Source organism: Dromiciops gliroides, chromosome 2, assembly GCF_019393635.1.
Source record: "Dromiciops gliroides isolate mDroGli1 chromosome 2, mDroGli1.pri, whole genome shotgun sequence".
Taxonomy (NCBI): Eukaryota; Metazoa; Chordata; class Mammalia; order Microbiotheria; family Microbiotheriidae; genus Dromiciops; species Dromiciops gliroides.
The window spans coordinates 615,196,644-615,216,094 of NC_057862.1; the positions used below are offsets into that span (position 1 = coordinate 615,196,644).

A 19,451-nucleotide genomic window follows, 5' to 3' on the forward strand; every position below is an offset into this window, starting at 1 on the left:
GCTCCTTGAGGATAAAGACTGTGTTTTGCATTGTGTTGTTTAAAATCTAAATTGTGGGTTCTAATCTGCGGCTCCCCCCCCCCCCCCGTTTTTGGGGGAAGCTGGCTTAAATCACCGATAAATTCATCAAGAGTTTAGGCTTTTAAAGATTTATTAAAATATATATTATAAGTTAGTGAAGAGAGAGAGATTGAGAACAGATTCCTTATAGCATGGAAATCCTAGCTCAGATCTAATTCAGTATAGCTAGAGAGAAAGCAATTTCCTTTCCTAGCAGCCCATGTGAAATCTCTCACCACTAAGCTGGTGTTTGAACGACTAAGAGGGGTACCCCCTGTTCTCCATCTGCCACCATGCTCACTCCTACTCACCAAAAAGAGAGTTCTTCTCTGAGCAAGCATTCACTTCCTCCTCCCAGAAAACCTCCTCTCCAACAGGAAACAGGGCTGTCCACACACCCACAGCTCCAAGCTAATTGGCTGGTAGCTCTGATGGGCAAGTCCCACAGGTGGTTCTATAGATGTAACTTCTGGATGCTAAAGTCACATGGTCTCTAAATCACATGCTTTCTCCTCATAGTGGAGCTTCGCTATAGTATCTTTCCAGTAGGGGGTGCAATTCCAATTCTTACAGCATGCTCCAGCACTTACCACAATGCCTGGCATATTAAGCAGGTGCTTAATACATTTTATTGATTACCTCCCCCCCAAAAAAGAGGAAAAAATCAATATAGCTCACCAGTACATCCCCCCCCCGCCCCGCCCCCCAAAAAAGCCTGAAAATATTGTGTGTTTGCTGGCTCTATTTACTTCCCTTTGCATTGGTTCTTATCAATCTTTCCATGCTTTTCTGTATTCATCCCATGTAAGAAATGTGACATGTGATATTCTTTTACATTTATGTATTACAGTTTTAGCCATTCTCTGATGAGTGGGCATCTACTTTGTTGCCAATTTTTTGCTATCACAAAAAGTGCTGCTATAAATATTTTGTTGTATGTGGAGACTGTTTTCTTATCAATGTCCTCTTTGGAGGATAAACCTAGTAGCAATTTCTCTGGGTCAAGCAGTCAATAAATATTGTGCCTATTATGTGCCAGGCACTGTGCCAAGCATTGGATATCCAGAAAGGGGCGAAAAATAGTCACTGACCTCAAGGATTTACATTCTAATGGTTAAAGGGCATGGGCATTTTAGTCACTTTATTTGCATAACCAAATTGCTTTCCAAAATAGTTTTACTATTTCATAGCTCCACCAACCATGTACCAGCGTATCTATTGCTATTTTTGTGTGTGTGATCTTTACCTATTTGCAGAGTGTGAGCTTAAACTGTAGGCTTGTTTTGACTGGCATCTATTGGAGCATTCTTTCACATTTGGAATTCTTTTGGTAGATAATATTTTCCAAATTATGGTTCCCAGAATCCTGGTATCCTGGGTCCTTGAGTAAATATTCTAGAAGTTTTTCTTCTTAAGATTAATAATTTTAAAAATCTACATCTTAAGAAATACCTATGACATTTGTTTGATATAAAAACGATTACTTTCCTCCGGTTAATTCTAAATTTGTCAAGTTTTCATTTATCTTCCATTTTTCCTAGAAGATAAAATACCCCCAGACTCCTGATCAATACTTATTGTTCTACTGTTATTCTTTAAACCACAAAGTGTTAAAAAATTTTTTTGAGAAAATCTGATATAAAGGGAAATGGACTTGGAATCCCAAAACCTGGATTGCTTTTCTTGCTTATTTTTAGAGCTGGGACTGTGGTCAAGTCACAAATCTTCTGACCTTCAATTTTCTAATTTCTTAAATGGAGTGATGATACTTTATTTATCGTGCCTTGTGATGTTCAAATAATGCATGTAAAACCTAACTATAGGGGCGGCTAGGTGGCGCAGTGGATAAAGCACGGGCCCTGGATTCAGGAGTACCTGAGTTCAAATCTGGCCTCAGACACTTGACACTTACTAGCTGTGTGACCCTGGGCAAGTCACTTAACCCCCATTGCCCCGCAAAAAAAAAAAAAAACAAACCCTAACTATAAAGGGTTATAAAAATAAATTATTTATGATGGAATGAATTTTGAAATTTCTTTTTTAAATTCCAAGTTGAAGTTGTTATATTCACATATACTTAGTTGAACCTTCACCATCCTAGCTATAATTAGTTTTAATTGCTAATAAGTTAAAAGCACTATGTACTTTGGAGAAGAAACACTTTTTATTTAGGAAACAAAATAAAAATAGTTTCTTTTTCCTCTAGACCAAATGGCAAGTCAACAGATGTCCCCAAAGTACCAAAATAGGGGAAAGACAGAAAATTTTTACTCTGTCCTTGATAGTTCAGGAAAGCTTTGGCAAAGAAATTGTATCTAAGATGTTTTGTTTATTTAAAAAGAGCTAATTTGTCTCGTTACTTACTCTTTAAAGAGAAGGAGAAATAAGTTTTTAGGTTATTGAGCAGTTCACTAAAGAATCAGTCACCCTGAGAGCAAATTGGAGCATTTAAATCTTTATTATTTTTTATTATTTTTTATTATTTTATTATTTTTTAATTATTTTTTATTATTTTTATTATTATTATTATGGTCTATAGCTCTTAATTCTACCAGTTCAGTTCCAGATCCTCTTTTTATATTTGTGGCTTAATCAGCTACTGATCTGGAGCCCACCCAGACAAAGTTGCATCTAGAAGCCTTTAAAATCATTCTTGAGAGAGCCATTAGATAGAAAAGACTATTAAAGTTTCATTAGAATTCAACATAGTGATTTCTTATCCTGTTTACCCTAGGGATTCCTAAGTACACTTAAAGGATTCATATGTCTCCTACAGCTAGGAGTTGACACATACATATTCAGTAATTCTTTTGGTTTTTCAAATAATGTACAAAGGTCTAGCCAAATAACGGTGTACTATACCTCACAACGCCTATTAGAAATATTTCTATAGCAGGAATTACTAAATTTTTTTGTGTCATGGATTTCTTTGGCAATCTAGTAAAGCCTTTGGAGCCTTTCTTAGAATAATGTTTTTAAATATCTAAAATAAAATACATAAGGATATAACAGAAACCAATGCAGTTATCAAAAAAAATTATTTAAGTTCATGGCCTTCAGGTTACAAACCCCTGCATAGATTGCCATGATAGAAGCAATAGGTTGAAAGAAAGGTGAAAATTGAAAGTTATTTTTATATACTTTACCAACCAAGTTTTCTATAGTGTGATTATTTTTGCAAAATAACTTGTCATGTTACATTCTTTATAAAAGATTTTTATTTCATTCTATTTGGAAAGAACATTGGCTTTACATTCAGAGGACATGGGTTCAAATCCTACTTTTGATATTGATCAGCTTGTTAATTTGGACAATTCACTTTACCTTTTTGTGCTTCAGTTTCCCCATCTATAAAATGTTGAGGTTGTACTAGATGGTCCCGAGTTACCTTAAAACTTTAGAATTTTGGTACTTTGATTTTAATATCTTTTTTAAAAATAAGTTTTTATTGATATCTTCTGTTTCTTGCATACTTATAGCTATGTCAAATATCCCTTTCCTTCCCATTCCCAGAGAATCATCCCATATGAAAAATATAATTTTTTTTAAAGGGAGGGGGAGGAGTAGCACAACTGATTGATACATTGAAAAAAGTCTGAAAACATGTGCAATATGTTAGCTGTGCACCTCCTTCTCCACATAAGGGATAGTATCAGGGTGTCCTCTCATAAGATAGTACAGGAGTATCCTCTCATATCTCTTCATATTCCACTATTGGGTCTTTTCCCCAAAGAGATCATGGAAGGGGGAAAGGGACCCACATGTACAAAAATATTTATAGCTGCTCTTTACGTGGTGGCAAAGAATTGGAAGTTGAGGGAGTGCCCATCAATTGGGGAATGGCTGGACAAGTTGTGGTATATGAATACAATGGAATACTATTGTGCTGTAAGAAATGATGAGCAGGAGGAGTTCAGAGAAACCTGGAGGGTCTTGCATGAGCTGATGATGAGTGAGATGAGCAGAACCAGAAGAACATTGTACACAGTATCATCAACATTGAGTGTTGACCTACTGTGATGGACTATATTCTTCTCACCAGTGCAATGGTGCTGCCTGATAGCAGCAGCAACAACAATCATTATATATTAATAGTTAACAGTTACATAGCCCTTTAAAGTTTGCAAAGCATCTTACAAATATTATCTCATTTTATTGTCATAAAAATCCTGGGAAGTAAGGGCTTTTCTTATCCCCATTTTGGAGATGAGAAAACTGAGGCAGACAGATTTGTGGTCAGTAGAGTGCAACTAATGGAATTCTGAAATGACCTGAAACTGAGTTTAAATATAAATGGGAGGGAAGGAAAGGAATTAGAACCTGTGATTTCATTGCTGTAGGAAACTCATTGAAACTCATAGAATCTCGTATCTGGGACACTGAAAGTGTAAATGTTTTGCCCAAGATCACAGAGCTAATATGCGACCAAGTCACCATGTGATTCCAGTCAGTCATTAAGTCCATAAATATGTTTCTATGTGTCAGGCACTGTGCTAAGCACTGGAGATAACAAAGAAAGGCAAAAGACAGTTCCTGCTCTCAGAGAACTCACAATCTAATGGGGCAGACAACGTGCAAACAACTGAATACACAAGATAAACTGGAGATAATCAATGGAGGGAAAGCATAAAGGAAGGCTTCTTGTAGAAGATGGGGTGTTTAGCTGGGAGGCAGAAATGAAGAAAAAGAGTTAATTCCAGGCATGGGGGACAGCCAGTGAAAATGCCTGGAGTCCAGAGGTAGAGTGTTTTGTTAAAGAAACGGCAAGGCAGTCAGTGTCATTGGATTATACAGTACTTGGAGTGGGGAACAAAGTGTGAGAAGACTGGTAATCTAGGAAAGGGCCAGGTGATGAAGGACTTTAAAAGCCAAACAGAAGAATTGCAAACTATTGACCTCCATATTAAATCATTACTAATAAAGAGGAATGCAAAACAAACTAAAACTAAGGTTTCACCTTGGCAAGATAACAAAAGATGAACTAGTGTTGGAAGTGAAAGACAATCTGCAAATATTTACTAAGCATTTAGTAATTTTGAGGAATTGTGCTGGGAACTGGGGAAATAAAAATGAAGACAGAAATATTCCCTAATCTCCAGGCAGTTATAGTCTAACAGGCAAGCTGACACATGTCTATGTATATCATGAACATAAAATAAATTGAAGTCAACAAGCATACACTAGAGAAAGCATGTGTTTGCTCTAAATTTTTAATTTTTAAAATTTAACAACAAATGAAAACTAGCTAGCTGGTATGTATACAATTACATGTTTTTTATTGAAATTGATTTTGACATTTACTAAATTCATGTATAGTACACTATGAACAGTGACTAGCAAAACCCAAGTTTAATTACATTTCTTTGTGGTTGTAGGTCCAGATGCAAGTCCATCCTACACTTGCATCAAATGAGGATGCTCTCCAGTATGTTGAAGAGTTAATTCTACAGCTGTTAAGTATGCTGTGCCAAGCTCAACCCCGAAGTGTTTTAGATGTTGAGGTATGATAATTTCTAATGAGTAAGTGTATATTCTCTATATGTGTGATGTTGTATTGTCACTGGGAAATTAAATTGGCCCGTCTTAAAAATGTACAATATTATAAAATAAAGAACAGATCTATTTAACCTTTATATTTGATAGCTTTCTGATTCTAAAGGACCAATGAAGTATACTACCTGCTGCCTGGTATAGAAAGTCAGAATGAGGCATATATTTTTTGGACATGACCAATACAGGAATATGTTTTGCTTGACTATGCATAATTGCTAGGAGGGTTTTGTTTTTATTTATTAATTGTGGGGGGGTGGACAAGAGATAAAATTGATGCTTGTTCACTGGGGGAAAAGATTTTATTTTTTAAAAAGATGCTGGTTGAATTAAACTTTTACTTGTCTGGTTCCATATTTATTTTAAAAAATAAGTTGGGTACTTAATAGTAGCTTTGTGCTAATGGTATGATGTGCTAGCATAACATGTTTTCTAGTGTCAAAAAAAAAATCTGTCTTCTTTGAATTCTTGTGACAAAGTTCTCTCCTGGTTTTTCTCCTACCTAATGAACTGTTTTCTATGCTCAAATATCATCTATATAATGTTCTGTAACTGTTCTCCCATTTCTCTCAGTGACCTTATTAGATTTCATGGACTTAATTATCATTTCCATGCAAATGATTGCTAGAGCTACCTTTCTGGATTTGTGAACTAAGCATCCTATTTGCCATGTTAGAAATGTGTTTTTGAAAAGCAAAATGATATCAAACAAAATGTACCCTTCAGGACTAGCTGAATTTTTAATGATATTATTTAATTTCAAAGTGGTTTTCTGTTTTTCTTTTTCTATCTTCCCAACAAATTTCACTTTTAATTGTTTTGTTGTCTACTTTAGTTGGAAGATAGTTGAATGACATCTCAGCTATTCAGGATTTAGAACTGAAATTTCCATAACCTGAATTCCCTCCTTCCTCATTTCTAACTGAACTCTTCAAATTTAATCCCTTTATTTTTTCCACGGTTCTAATTGGAGCCAAAAGACAATTGGATAACTTAACCTTACACAGTGTGTTTCATTTTCCTCATATCCAATTCAGAAATTTTAGAACTTGAAGGGACCTTTGAGATCATCTAGCCTAACCCCTTTGTTTTTTCTCATCTGAAGTATTGCAATAGTCTTCTATTTGGTCTCCCTGACTCAAATTTCTTCCTACTCCAATCCATCCTCTACCCAAATGCCAAAGTGATTCTCTTAAAGCCTCCCCATCCCTCAATTAACTCCAGCTCCAGCTCCATGCATCTGAGTCCACTGTCTCCCATGATTGGAATGATCTCCCTCCTCACACCTGCTATGTAGTTTCCTTCAAGATTTTTTCAAGACTCCCCACAGATCCAGCTTCCATTTACACTGTGTATATCTCATACATACATATTTTTTTCTTTTTTCTTTTTTTTTCATACACAGTTATTTGAATGTTTTTTCTGTTATTGGAATGTGAGTTCCTGGAGGGCAGGGATGATAAATTTTCCTTTCTTCATACTTCCAGTGCTTAGTACTGTGTCTAGCACCTACTAGGTACTTAAGAAATACTTGTTGACTGACTGATCAACCAGCCTTCTTAATAAACTGAAGCTTCTTTCTTTAATGATGCCAATGACTTCTTAATTGCCACCCACCTCATCTATATGCAGAGATGGCCATCCTCTTGATCTTGCTGTCATCCACATATTCGTGAACTCTGTAATTCTTTTCTGTCATTATAATCTCTCATCCATTCGTCTTTTCCTCTGGTTTACAACACACACACACACACTCCCTACAACCATTTCCTTTGTCCTCACCATTACTTTAAATCCCTCTACCCCTCAGTTTGTTCCTAGACCATCATTCTTGAACTGGCTACTCTATTGATCATTTGATAAATCAGTTCAAGTCTACACTATCATCTTCCTTTGAGTACTATGCCTCCTCGTAGCCATTCTTGTTCTGTCAAGCATATTACTTTCGTTTTTGTTTTTGTTTTGTTTTTGCAGGGCAATGAGGGTTAAGTGACTGGCCCAGGGTCACACAGCTAGTTAAGTGTCATGTGTCTGAGGCTGGATTTGAACTCAGGTCCTCCTGAATCCAAGGCCAGTGCTTTATCCACTGCACCACCTAGCTGCCCCTAAGCATATTACTTTCACCCATCTTCATGTGCTGGTGAATGAAGCTGGACAGAACCACAAAACTGAGCTGAGTGGCTCCACTACAGATTGGTCCAAAAAAACCAGTCCTGGGCCCTCACTGAGTCAGGGGAGTCCTTTCACACTTTCCTAATTGATTTACTCTCCAAATCACCCCAACACCTTCTCCAAATCCTTTCCTCCCATGGCTCAACACCACTCTCAGCTGAGATCTTCCAAAGAGGATTTCTTCTCAGCTGAGATCTTCATATTTTACATGCAGCCATTTGCTGAGAACTCTCTCTCTTCTAAATTTCACATTACCCAGATGCCTTCAGTTACTATCTTTTTCTTCACTCCTGCCTTATAGGAATAGGTGGTCTTTCTCCTTGCCAATGTAAGCCCTTCTGCTTGTACAAGGTGATCTCATTCTGTTCCATTTTCTCCATCAGATGGTCTCTTCTATCATCCTCACTGTTTTACTAATTTTCAATCTTTCCCTTTCTGCTGTTTCCCCATTCTCCAAAAAAAAAAAAAAGGCCTTATCTTTCTTGGCTAAATTTCTTTAAAAGGTCAACTACAATACTTTTCTCCACTTCTTTCTTCTCACTCTCTTAATTACCATTTGGCTTCCAATAGCATAATTCAACTGACATTGCTCTCACCAAAGTTATCAATGATCTCTTGTTTTGTTTTGTTTTGTTTAGTGAGGCAATTGGGGTTAAGTGACTTGCCCAGGGTCACACAGCTAGTAAGTGTTAAGTGTCTGAGGCCAGATTTGAACTCAGGTACTCCTGACTCCAGGGCCGGTGCTCTACCACTGTGCCACCCAGCTGCCTCCTCAATTATCTCTTAATTGACAAATCCAAACCTTTTCTCAATGGAGCTCTCTGCAGCCTTTGACACTGTTGATCACCCTCTTCCCTTTGATACTCTCTTCTCTCTAGGTTTTTGTGACGAGAATACTCTTTTCTGGTTCTCTTCCTGCCTATCTGACCTCTACTCACTCTCCCTTGTTGGTCCTTCATCCAGATGGAGCCCCCTGAGGCTCTATCCTAGGCTTTCTCTCTATATGCTTTTTTGTGTGGTGAGCTCTTTGGATTCAGTTATCATCTTGATCCACCTGCCCAAATTAACCACATCCAAAACTAAACTCATTATCTCCCCTCAAAAAACCTTCTTTTCTTAACCTCTCTGTTACTGTCAAGGGCATCACTGTCCTTCTAGTCACCTAGGCATCAACCTCAACTCCACCCCATGACCAATCAGTTGTCAAGTCCCATCAGTTCTTCCTGACTTGCTTTTACAATACCTCATATATTGCCCTTTCTCTTCTCTGACACTGCTAACAGCCTGGTGCAGGCTCTAATCTCCTCATGTCTGGACTAATGCAAAAGCCTCTGCTGGTTGGTCTCTTTGCCTCAATTCTCTCTCCACTCTAGTCCATCCTCCACTTGGTTATCAAAACAATCTTTCTAAAGCACCAGGAACATACTATGTCACTCTCCCCTCCTCTGCAACCCCCATGTAGTAAACTCTAGTGCTCCCTATCACCTGCAGGATCAAATATAAAACCCTGTGACTTCCCTGACTCACTTCTCACCCCCACCCCAGCCCCATTTTTCTAGCTAGGTAACATAATGGGTAGAGTACTGGGCCAGGAATCAGGAAGGTCCGAGTTCAAATCCAGCTTCAGACATCAGCTGTGTGACCCTACACAAGTCCCGTTTCCTCAGCTGTAAAATGCAAATTATAATAATAGCACCTATTTCCCAGGTTTGTTGTGAGGATCAAATGAGATAATATTTGGAAAGCACTTAGCAAAGTGTCAGATGAATCTTCCTGACTCCAGGCTCAGCACTGTATGGACTACACCACCAAAGTATCAGCTCAAATCCTATCTACAAGAAGTTTTTCCTGGTCTTCTTTAGTGCTAATCCCTTCCCTCTGGGAATACCTCTCATTTATACTCTATTTATCTTTTTTGTACATGGTCGTTTGCATGTTTTCTCCCTCATTAGATTGTGAGCTGCTTGAGAGCAGGGACTGTGTTATTCCTTTCTGTGTGAGTCACAGGTCAGCACAGTGCCTTGCACATAGTAGGCACTTATTAAAGGTTTGTTGACTGGCTGATTGAATGGTCTGTTGCAGATAACCTCAGAGGGAAAGAATGGCTATCTCCAGTTTATCCTGGATTTATCTTATTCATGTATTGTTGTTTGTATGTCTTCCGCATACCCCACCCCCCCATTAGACAGCAGAAACTGTTCTAGTTTGGGGTTTTTTGGCCTTTCTTTATGTCCCTAGTGCTTAGCACAGTGCTTTGCTAATGCTTAGCTAATACATTCTTGCTGACTTGCACTTATTTTGTGTTTTATTTATTTATTTGTTTGTTTGTTACCTTGTCAGTAAGACTATAAACCCCTTGAGAGTAGGAAATGTTTCTTTCTTTGTCTTTGTATCTCTAGTGCCAGAACAGTTCCTCCAAAACATGTTCAATCATTTCAGTCATGTTCAACTCTTTGTGACCATATTTGGGGTTTTCTTGGCAAATATCCTGCAGTAGTTTGTCATTTCCTTCTCCAGTTCATTTTACAGATGAGGAAACTGAGGCAAACAGGGTTAAATGACTTGCCCAGGATCACACAGCTTGTGTCTGAGGACAGATTTGAACTGGGGAAAAGGAATCTTCCTGACTTGAGGCTGGGCACTCTTCTACCAAACCACCTAGCTACTTGAAAATACTGGGTGCTTAGTAAATCCAACATTGACTATTCTATCTTTGATTATCTTGACAATTTGCTAAGTGTGAAAAATCAAATTTTGATTTTGATTTTTCTTAATGATTAGGAATAATCTTTCATATGATAGTGGATAGTTTGCAATTCTTTTGAATTTTGTCATTTCCAGGAGAATAGTCATAGTTTTTTTTCTAGGGAGAAAGTCCACAAAACACAAACTACTATTGTGTTTTGTGAGCATAGCAAATACTTCCTATATTTTTTGTGGTAAAAGAGGAATCATCAAATCAACATTCCCAGTCCACTTTGTATCTGCTACTTTGCCTGGTTTCAACTTCATTTGGAACAAGATTCCCCTCTCAAGATAATCTCATCACTTCTGAACTCACCACCAGTGCTGAGGCTTGAGTACCAAACTTCTCCCAATACCTTCCTTCATAGAAGGCAGAAACTGGACTCTCAACTCACCCCACTTCTACATCTACTGCTTTGCCTGGTTTCAACTCCACAGAACAAGGTGCCTCCACTCTGAGTAACCCCTAGCATTCACCACCCCAACCTTTCCTATATTCTTTCTGTGTGTTGCCTCCCCCTATTAGACTAGAAGGTTTTTGGGGATAAGGACCATCTGTCTTTTTATTAATTGTATCCCCAGAGCTTAGCACAGTGTCTGGCACATAGTAGGTGCTTTAAAATGTTTATTGGATTGGATTTTGTAGATTTTAGAAAGCTGTAAGTGAAACACAACATTATACAGGAAAAACTTAATTCAAAGAAATTTTGGGGGAAACCAATATAAATTATTAGATTTAATTTTTTAAAACAGAACTTTTTCTAATATAAATAAAACCACTTAGGTTAACAAAATATTACTTAATAGTGCTCTGTGTTGATGAGTAAATAAGAATGATTTCTGATTGGCATATGCTTATATATCATAGGTTCATAGATGTAGAATGGAAAAGACCTTCCAGATTTAACCCCTTAATTTTTATGAGCAGGTAAGAGCTGGAGTAGCCAAGTAGCTTGTCAAAGGTCATGCAGAGCCTGAGGCAGAATTTGGGCCCACATCTTCTACAGCACTTTCTTTTTCACCCTGTGACCTCCCATGTAAATTGGTGCTTCCTGCAAGGACCAAACCCAGCACAGCTAATACATCATTTGTAATTGACTTGAATTAAATCTAAGTGCCTATGAATTATAAATATTTTTCCTACAGTATTATGTACATTATTTAAGCTATGGAGAAAAGACTGAATTAATAAAGAATGATCCTGGGGCAGCTAGATGGTGCAGTGGATAGAGCACTGGCCCTGGAGTCAGGAGGACCTGAGTTCAAATCTGGCCTCAGACACTTAACACTTACTAGCTGTGTGACCCTGGGCAAGTCACTTAACCCCAACTGCCTCACCAAAAACAAACAAATAAATAAATAATGATCCTACTCCTATACAGATCACAGGTTCCAAATTAATGAAGATCAAATTAACACTATTTTACTTATTGTAACAGGAAGTGTTTATTTATTGTTTTGGTGTTCTTTTATTTTATTTAATGTCTTGTATTGTAACTTGTAGCTCAGCTGCATGTTATCTGGGTCCTCCTGGTTTTTAATTCATCCTGAGCCTTTGTTTTTTAATTACATTTTAACCATTTCGTAATATTATTTGGCAAATCTTTATTCTGGTTAATTTTTTTTATTAAAATGAATTTAAAACACATAAAAGTTTTTTAAAACCCACCTTGCTACAGCAAACATCTTGACAGTTCCTTTTTGATGTATAGACATTGGAGTGTATATAAAATGTTCTTTGATCCTCCTTTTTCATATTATATAATGAATTTACATTTTTGTCTTTAATTTCTCCTTTCTTAATTAGCCCATCAGCTCTCTATTTATAATTGTAGTATTTATTTCTATTCTTTAGCAACCTGAGCTAATTTCTGCTTTTCATGACTTTTCCATTTGACTCTTCTTGGGGTTCACCTAAGTATCTCTTTGTTGTATGTTGCCTTCCTAAAGTCTGGTACAACACACCCCTAACCACCATTCCTTCAACCCAAATTCAAATTCAACAAGCATCAGTTAAGTGCCTATTCTTTGAATGCCAGCCACTGTGTTTCCTCTCATTTCTTTTTCCAGGCTTACTATAGAATATATCCCAGTTGCATGGCATCTTCCAGAACCCTGTTTCTGGAGTCAGAGAACCTGGGTTCAAATCCTGCATCAGGTGCTTACTTACCTATTTGACTTTGAACAAGTCATTTAATCCCCATGGCCCCAGTTCCCTAATCTGAAAAATGAGGGAACTGAACTTAGGTGGCCTATCAGATCTCTTCCACTTTTAGATCTTTAATTTAATGATTTTTATCCCTGTGCTCAGAGAATCATACAAACCCTTTGGGGGTGAGGTGGTAAAGGAAGAGAGAAGGAAGGAGTGGGAAGGTGGGAAGAGAGTAGAAAAGGAAGAAGGGGGGCATTGAAGAAGAGAAAAGAGAAGAGGGGTAAAGAACAGAAAAAGATTATGTATTAAACTAGGAATTTCTATGCACAGCTTCTTTTTCAATAAGCCAACATGCTGCTTGTCTATATTTCTCTCTGTCCTATTTTTTGAGTGCATTTTTAATAATGCTTCAATGACTCGCTTTTGTTCCTCTTTTTCTCAACATTATTACTAACTCCCTTCTGCCCCTAATTACTCCCCACTCACAAATAAAAAAAGAAAAATGAAAAACTGCAATCTTTGAAACAAATAAATATAGTCAAATATAACATGTCCAAAAATACCTTGTCTAACAAGGGCAAGGTGGCATGTTACATCATCAGTCCTCTGAACTCATGTTTGGTCACCCCGCTGTTCGGCATTCATAAGCTTTTCTTTAACATGTTACATGGGTTGCTTTGTTAGTGCTGTTTACCCTGAATCAGTTCATAAAAGCTTTCCAGAGTTCTCCAAAACCATTCTTTTTACATTTTTTCCATTCTTTTGTTTGTTTGTTTGTGGGGCAATGAGGGTTAAGTGACTTGCCCAAGGTTATATAGCTAGTAAGTGTCAAGTGTCTGAGGCTGTATTTGAACTCAGGTCCTCCTGAATCCAGGGCTGGGGCTTTATCCACTGTACCCCCAGCTGCCCCCCCTAAAACCATTCTTTTAATAATTTCTTAGAGCACAGTAATATCCTATTATAATCATATACCATAATTTGTTCAGCTATTGCCCAGTTGATAGGTAACTCCTTAGTTTCCAGATCTTACTACAACAAAAAGAACTCCCATAAATATTTTTGTACATATGATTATTTTTCTTCTTTTTTTTTTTTTTTTTTGTGGGGCAATGGGGGTTAAGTGACTTGCCCAGGGTTACACAGCTATTAAGTGTCGTGTCTGAGGCCGGATTTGAACTCAGGTCCTCCTGAATCCAGGGCCAGTGCTTTATCCACTGCGCCACCTAGCCACCCCCTATTTTTCTTCTTTTTCTGATCCATTTGGGGATAGAGACCCAAATATCATTTTTTCTGGGTCAAAGGATGTCATCATCAAGCATGCTAGATGGTGCCATAGATAGAGTGCCCAGCCTCAAGTCAGGAAGATTCTCAGTTCAAATCTGTCCTCAGACACAAGCTGTGTGATCCTGGGCAAGTCACTTAACCCTGTTTGCCTCAGCTTCCTCATCTGTAAAATGAGCTGGAGAAGGAAATGGCAAAACACTCCAGGATCTTTGCCAAAAAAAAGCCCAAATGGGTTTACAGAGAGTCTGGCACAACTGAACAACAAATGCTTCACTAGCTATGCTAAGCACTGGGGATACACAGAGAGGAACAAACAAACATAAACACAATACATAGCCCGTCCCTTCTTTCAAGGAGCTCAATCTAATGGGGGAGATCAATGTACAAACAAAATATATATAAGATAAACTGGATATAATGTCAGGGGAAAATCAAACAAGCTGTAAAAGAACTACTAAAGAAAAAAACCCTCCTGATCCTGATGGATTCACAGGAAAATTCTAGCATATCTAAGAACAATTAGTACTAATACTGCAAAAGTTACTCTCAAATAGGGGATAAACCACACCATCAAATTCCTTTTATGAGCCAATATAGTCCTAATACCTAAACCAGAAAGTGACATTTTCAAAAGGTGTTTTATTTTAGTGCTTTGTCTTTGCATCCTAATTTCTTTTATTTTCTTTAAATAGCACTAAAATGCCTTTCTTCTTAGATTCAACAATTCTTATCAGTTCCAACAGACTTAGCATTAACCATAGATTAAAACAAATATGCTTTGGTTTTAAAAACACTTTGGTGGTGGGGCAGCTAGGTGGCTCAGTGGATAGAGCACCAGTCCTTGATTCAGGAGGACCTGAGTTCAAATGTGACCTCAGACACTAGATGCTGACTAGCTGTGTGACCCTGGGCAAGTCACTTAACCCTCATTGTCCCACAAAAAAACAAAAATAAAAACAAAAACACTTTTGTGGAACTGAATCATTTAAGTTGCAATATGTTTTCCCTTTTGTTTTCTGCACAATATAAGGTACATGTTAAGATTTTGATAAATCAAAAAAGGGAACATTATTTAGATTAATAATCAGGTGTAATATTTGACTGCTAGTGATGTCCTAAAAAGAATACTCCACAATTAATGTCATGGTGAAATTGTTTATATAGTAGCGACCTCTAGTGGTTCTAATTGTGTTATCCAGAAGATTGTTCAAATTATTGAAGTTCTCTGATACCTTTGGACTGAATGTGTAGAAATAAATTTATATCATAGCTTATGTTAAAAAAAATTAACTCTTAGACAAGTAACTAGTTTCTTCAATTTTTAAATGGAATATCTGTTGAAAAATACAGTGTTCAGCTTGACCATATTAACATTCTATTCAGCATGTACCTCTTTTTTTATGTAATGGGCATTGTATCTTTTGATTGCATGATTGGGGTGGGGCGGGGCAATGAGGGTTAAGTGACTTGCCCAGGGTCACACAGCTAGTAAGTGTCAAGTGTCTGAGGCTGGATTTGAACACAGGTTCTCCTGAATCCAGGGCCATGCTTTATCTACTGCACCACCCAGCTGCCCCCTTGATTGCATGATATTAAGCAAATACATTGACATTTAAAATTCTCATTTCCTCTGATAGGCTGTTAAAGGGTTTTTAAAAAAACATACTTAAATATAGTTAATGTGTGCATTCAAATCTCACTGAGAAAACTATGTTTAGTGGGCCTTTATTTAATCTTCATATATTATCCCATTGTGTCTTGCTCTCTCAAATAAATTGCCTGCAATTAATAATTGATTTCATGTATTTGATATTTAATTCCTATTTTCCTCTTTCCCAGGATCGTGTACAAAAAAGCTTTCCTCATCCAATTGATAAGTGGGCAATAGCTGATGCTCAGTCTGCTAATGAAAAGAGGAAGCGAAGAAATCCATTGTCTCTCCCAGTAGAAAAAATTCACCCTTTGTTAAAGGTAAAGTTGGATTCTTTCTTTATTTCTCAAACAACAAAAAAAAATCACCACCAAGGCACTTACGAATATTTTACAGCATGGTATAGTTACTTGATGAATCCAATCCCTCTTTTACAATTTCCTGGAGATGGAGGAATGTGTTAATTTAGGACTTTGATAACAATACCAATAATGAAACACATTGAAGGCTCTAAGTATAATTGTCTTTATGGACTTTCTACAACTCATGTCCTTGACATAGTCTTATGGAAGCAGTGAGGGAGGTGGCAGGTGGGGAGGTGGTAAAAAGCTTCTTTCTCATTGCTGCATGCTAGACTGTTTCCCAGACACTAAAAATGTATCATAGACTTATTAAATCCTGGATAAAGACCTATTCTGTGGGGTTGTTTTCAAAGTACTATGTACTTTTTTCAGACACAAGTTCCTTTGGTCTACCAATTCCCATCTACCCTTTCTTAAAAGCAGAAAATATTTCACCAGAAACATTCAGAAAAATTGCACTGCTTTTGATAAGACACTACAGGATGATGCTTAGGTTTTAATATGAATAGATTGCCAAGTCATTCCTCTGAACAAAATTTATAAACTTTAAAAAATGTATAAGCATTGTTACTTTAAAAGAGAAGTCTAAATAACTGGAAACTCCTCAAGGCCACACCTGAGAATCATTGCTGTAGGAGAGCTATGTATCTCTAGGGAAGGTATTAAGACAGGGGTTATTACCTTGGGGCTCATGAACAGATTTCCAGGGGCCTCTGAACTTGGATGTGGGGGGGGGGGAGAGAACTACATCTTTATTTTTATTAACCTCTGACTGAAATTTGGGGGGGGGGCAAATGGGGTTAAGTGACTTGCCCAGGGTCACACAGCTAGTAAGTGTCTGAGGCCAGATTTGAATTCAGGTCCTCCTGAATCCAGGACCGGTGCTCTATCCACTGTGCCACCTAGCTGCCCCGACCTCTAACTGAAATTTAACATTTCCTTCAATTATGAATTGTTTAGAAACATGCTAAAAAAAGACAGATTTCAGCAAATTGCCAATGAAATCTATGGCACAGAAAAGGTTAAGAACTCAGACAAATAGTATAAAAACTTCTATTTGCTCCTTACTGAACTTCTCTGATGAAATAGGTAAAGACCATGAAAAAATTCCCTAATTAGCAATATGGAGAATATTTAATAGGTCTTTAGGAAGATGGCGAACAAGAGGTATACTATCAAGCGCCAGCATCTTCCCAGCCCCTCAAACTCACAGCCTAGGTGACATCCTGGATTCTTCACTGTCTCTTATCCCCACATCCAAACTCTTGCTGAGGCCCATCCATTTCACCTTTGTAGCATCTCTTCACTATGGCTCTTTCTCTCCCCTGATATTACCACCATCCTGGTGCAGGTTCCTGTCACCTGGCTGGTCTGCCTATTTCAAGTTTTGTACCACTTCATTCAAATGATCCTAAACTGAAGCTCTGACCTCACCATCCCTATAAAAAGTCTAGTGACTCCCCATCACCTCCAGGAAAAAATATAGAATCCTATTGGGTATTATAAGCCCTTCATCACCTAGCCTCTGACGGCTTTCTAGTCTTCTTATACCTTACACTTCTACCACACTCTTCAATCAACTGACACTTGTCTCCTGGCTGTTCCCCAAACAAGACATCTCTTCACTCTGAACATTTTCTATGGCTGCTCATCTTGCTCATCTGGAACGTTTTCTCTCCTCTGCTCTGACTACTGACCTCCCTGGCTTCCTTGAAGTCCCAACTAAAATTCTACCTTCTACTGGAAGCTTTTTCTAATTCCCCCTTAATTCTAGGCTCAAGCTTGAGAGAAAAAACTTTCTCTACCGTAGCATATTGTATAGTCCAGGTATAGAGTGGGGGGTGTGGTATTTAATACTGGACATCCATAGTTTACAGATTCTGTGTATCAATAGGAGAGAAATCACATCTCCAGATCAGCTACTTGTGCAGTGTTTTGATTTGAGGAGTCCGGGGTAGTTGCCCTTATGGGTACTTCTCTGCTAATTTTTGCATATAGAGGCCTCTCAATAGTAAGTGTTTCTAAATTGGGGAGCTGCCTTTGCTGTAATTTACTGTACTTAAAATATCTCTTCAGATTATGAGAGACCTTCTTTCTCTATTCCTAATTTATATTAACATGTTCGTGGTGAACAGTTTAAAGTTAAATTCTGTTTTAAAAAAAAATTGAATGTTCAAATAATCTTCCATCAAAGCTGTGGTACACAGAGGTTACTTCAAAGGAGATGTGGCATTACTTTCTCTTCTACATTGTGTTCATTTTACTCACTAAAATATTTCTCTTTTTATTTTACAGGAAGTTCTAGGGTATAAAATTGACCACCAGGTTTCTGTTTACATAGTAGCAGTATTAGAATACATTTCTGCAGATATTTTAAAGCTGGTTGGAAATTACGTGAGGAATATACGACATTATGAAATTACAAAACAGGACATTAAAGTAGCAATGTGTGCTGATAAGGTAGGAAACATCTGTGTTTTGTTTTTACAAATGATCCTTAATTCTTTTTTTCTTTAATAATTTGATTGATTGATTGATTGGGTCAGGCAATGAAGGTTAAGTGACTTGCCCAAGGTCACACAGCTAGTAACTGTCAAGTGCCTGAGGCCAGATTCAAACTCAGGTACTCCTGAATCCAGGGCCAGTGCTTTATCCACTGCATCATGTAGGTGCCCCAATCCTTAATTCTTTTTTTTGTTTGTTTGTTTTTTTGTTTTTGGTGAGGCAGTTGGGGTTAAGTGACTTGTCCAAGGTCACACAGCTAGTTAAGTGTCAAGTGTCTGAGGCTGGATTTGAACTCAGGTCCTCCTGAATACAGGACCAGTGTTCTATTCACTGCGACACCTAGCTGCCCCCCCAATCCTTAATTCTTAAAAGATTAGTTACTAAAGAAATATTCAGATAGAACTATACTGTATCTAAATATATCTGTTGTGCATTAAAATTTTTATTTTATATTATCTCTTTTGTGAATCTATATTTGGGGTTACGTAGATCAGATCCTACCTTCTGCAGGAGACCTTCCCCTCCTCCTTATTCTTTCCTCCACTGTTAGTACCTTCCCTTTCCAATTACCTTCAATTTGCATTGTATGTGTAACATTATTGCATATTGTCTACCCCTTTAGAATGTGAGTTCTTGAGAGCAGGGGCCCTGTTCTTGCTCCATTTTATGTATCATCAGTGATTAAGAAAATGTCTGACACATAGTAAATACTTAATAAATGCTTGCTGACTAATGTCATTGTGATGATGGTGACATAATTATTATTATGCAAATAATTCACATTCTCTTTTTTTTTTTTTTGCACCAAATGGTACAGCATCTAAATTTTTATTCTTTTTTGTGTGAAAGTATTTTATTATTTTCCAGTTACATATAGAGGTAGTCTTCAACATTTGTTTTTATAAGATTTCTAGTTTCAAATTTTTTTTCCCTCCCTCCCCAAGACAGCAAGTAATCTGATATAGGTTAT

The 19,451-nt window shown here is 37.5% G+C and overlaps 1 protein-coding gene across 1 annotated transcript in view; it reads left to right on the forward strand.

The window, feature by feature from the left end:
- SOS1 (SOS Ras/Rac guanine nucleotide exchange factor 1) overlaps positions 1-19,451 on the forward strand; it is a 167,459-nt gene that overhangs the window by 53,083 nt on the left and 94,925 nt on the right. The window contains 3 exon segments of the mRNA XM_043981139.1: positions 5,436-5,561; positions 15,803-15,934; positions 18,272-18,436. Of these exon segments, the coding sequence (XP_043837074.1) occupies positions 5,436-5,561; positions 15,803-15,934; positions 18,272-18,436 (423 nt within the window).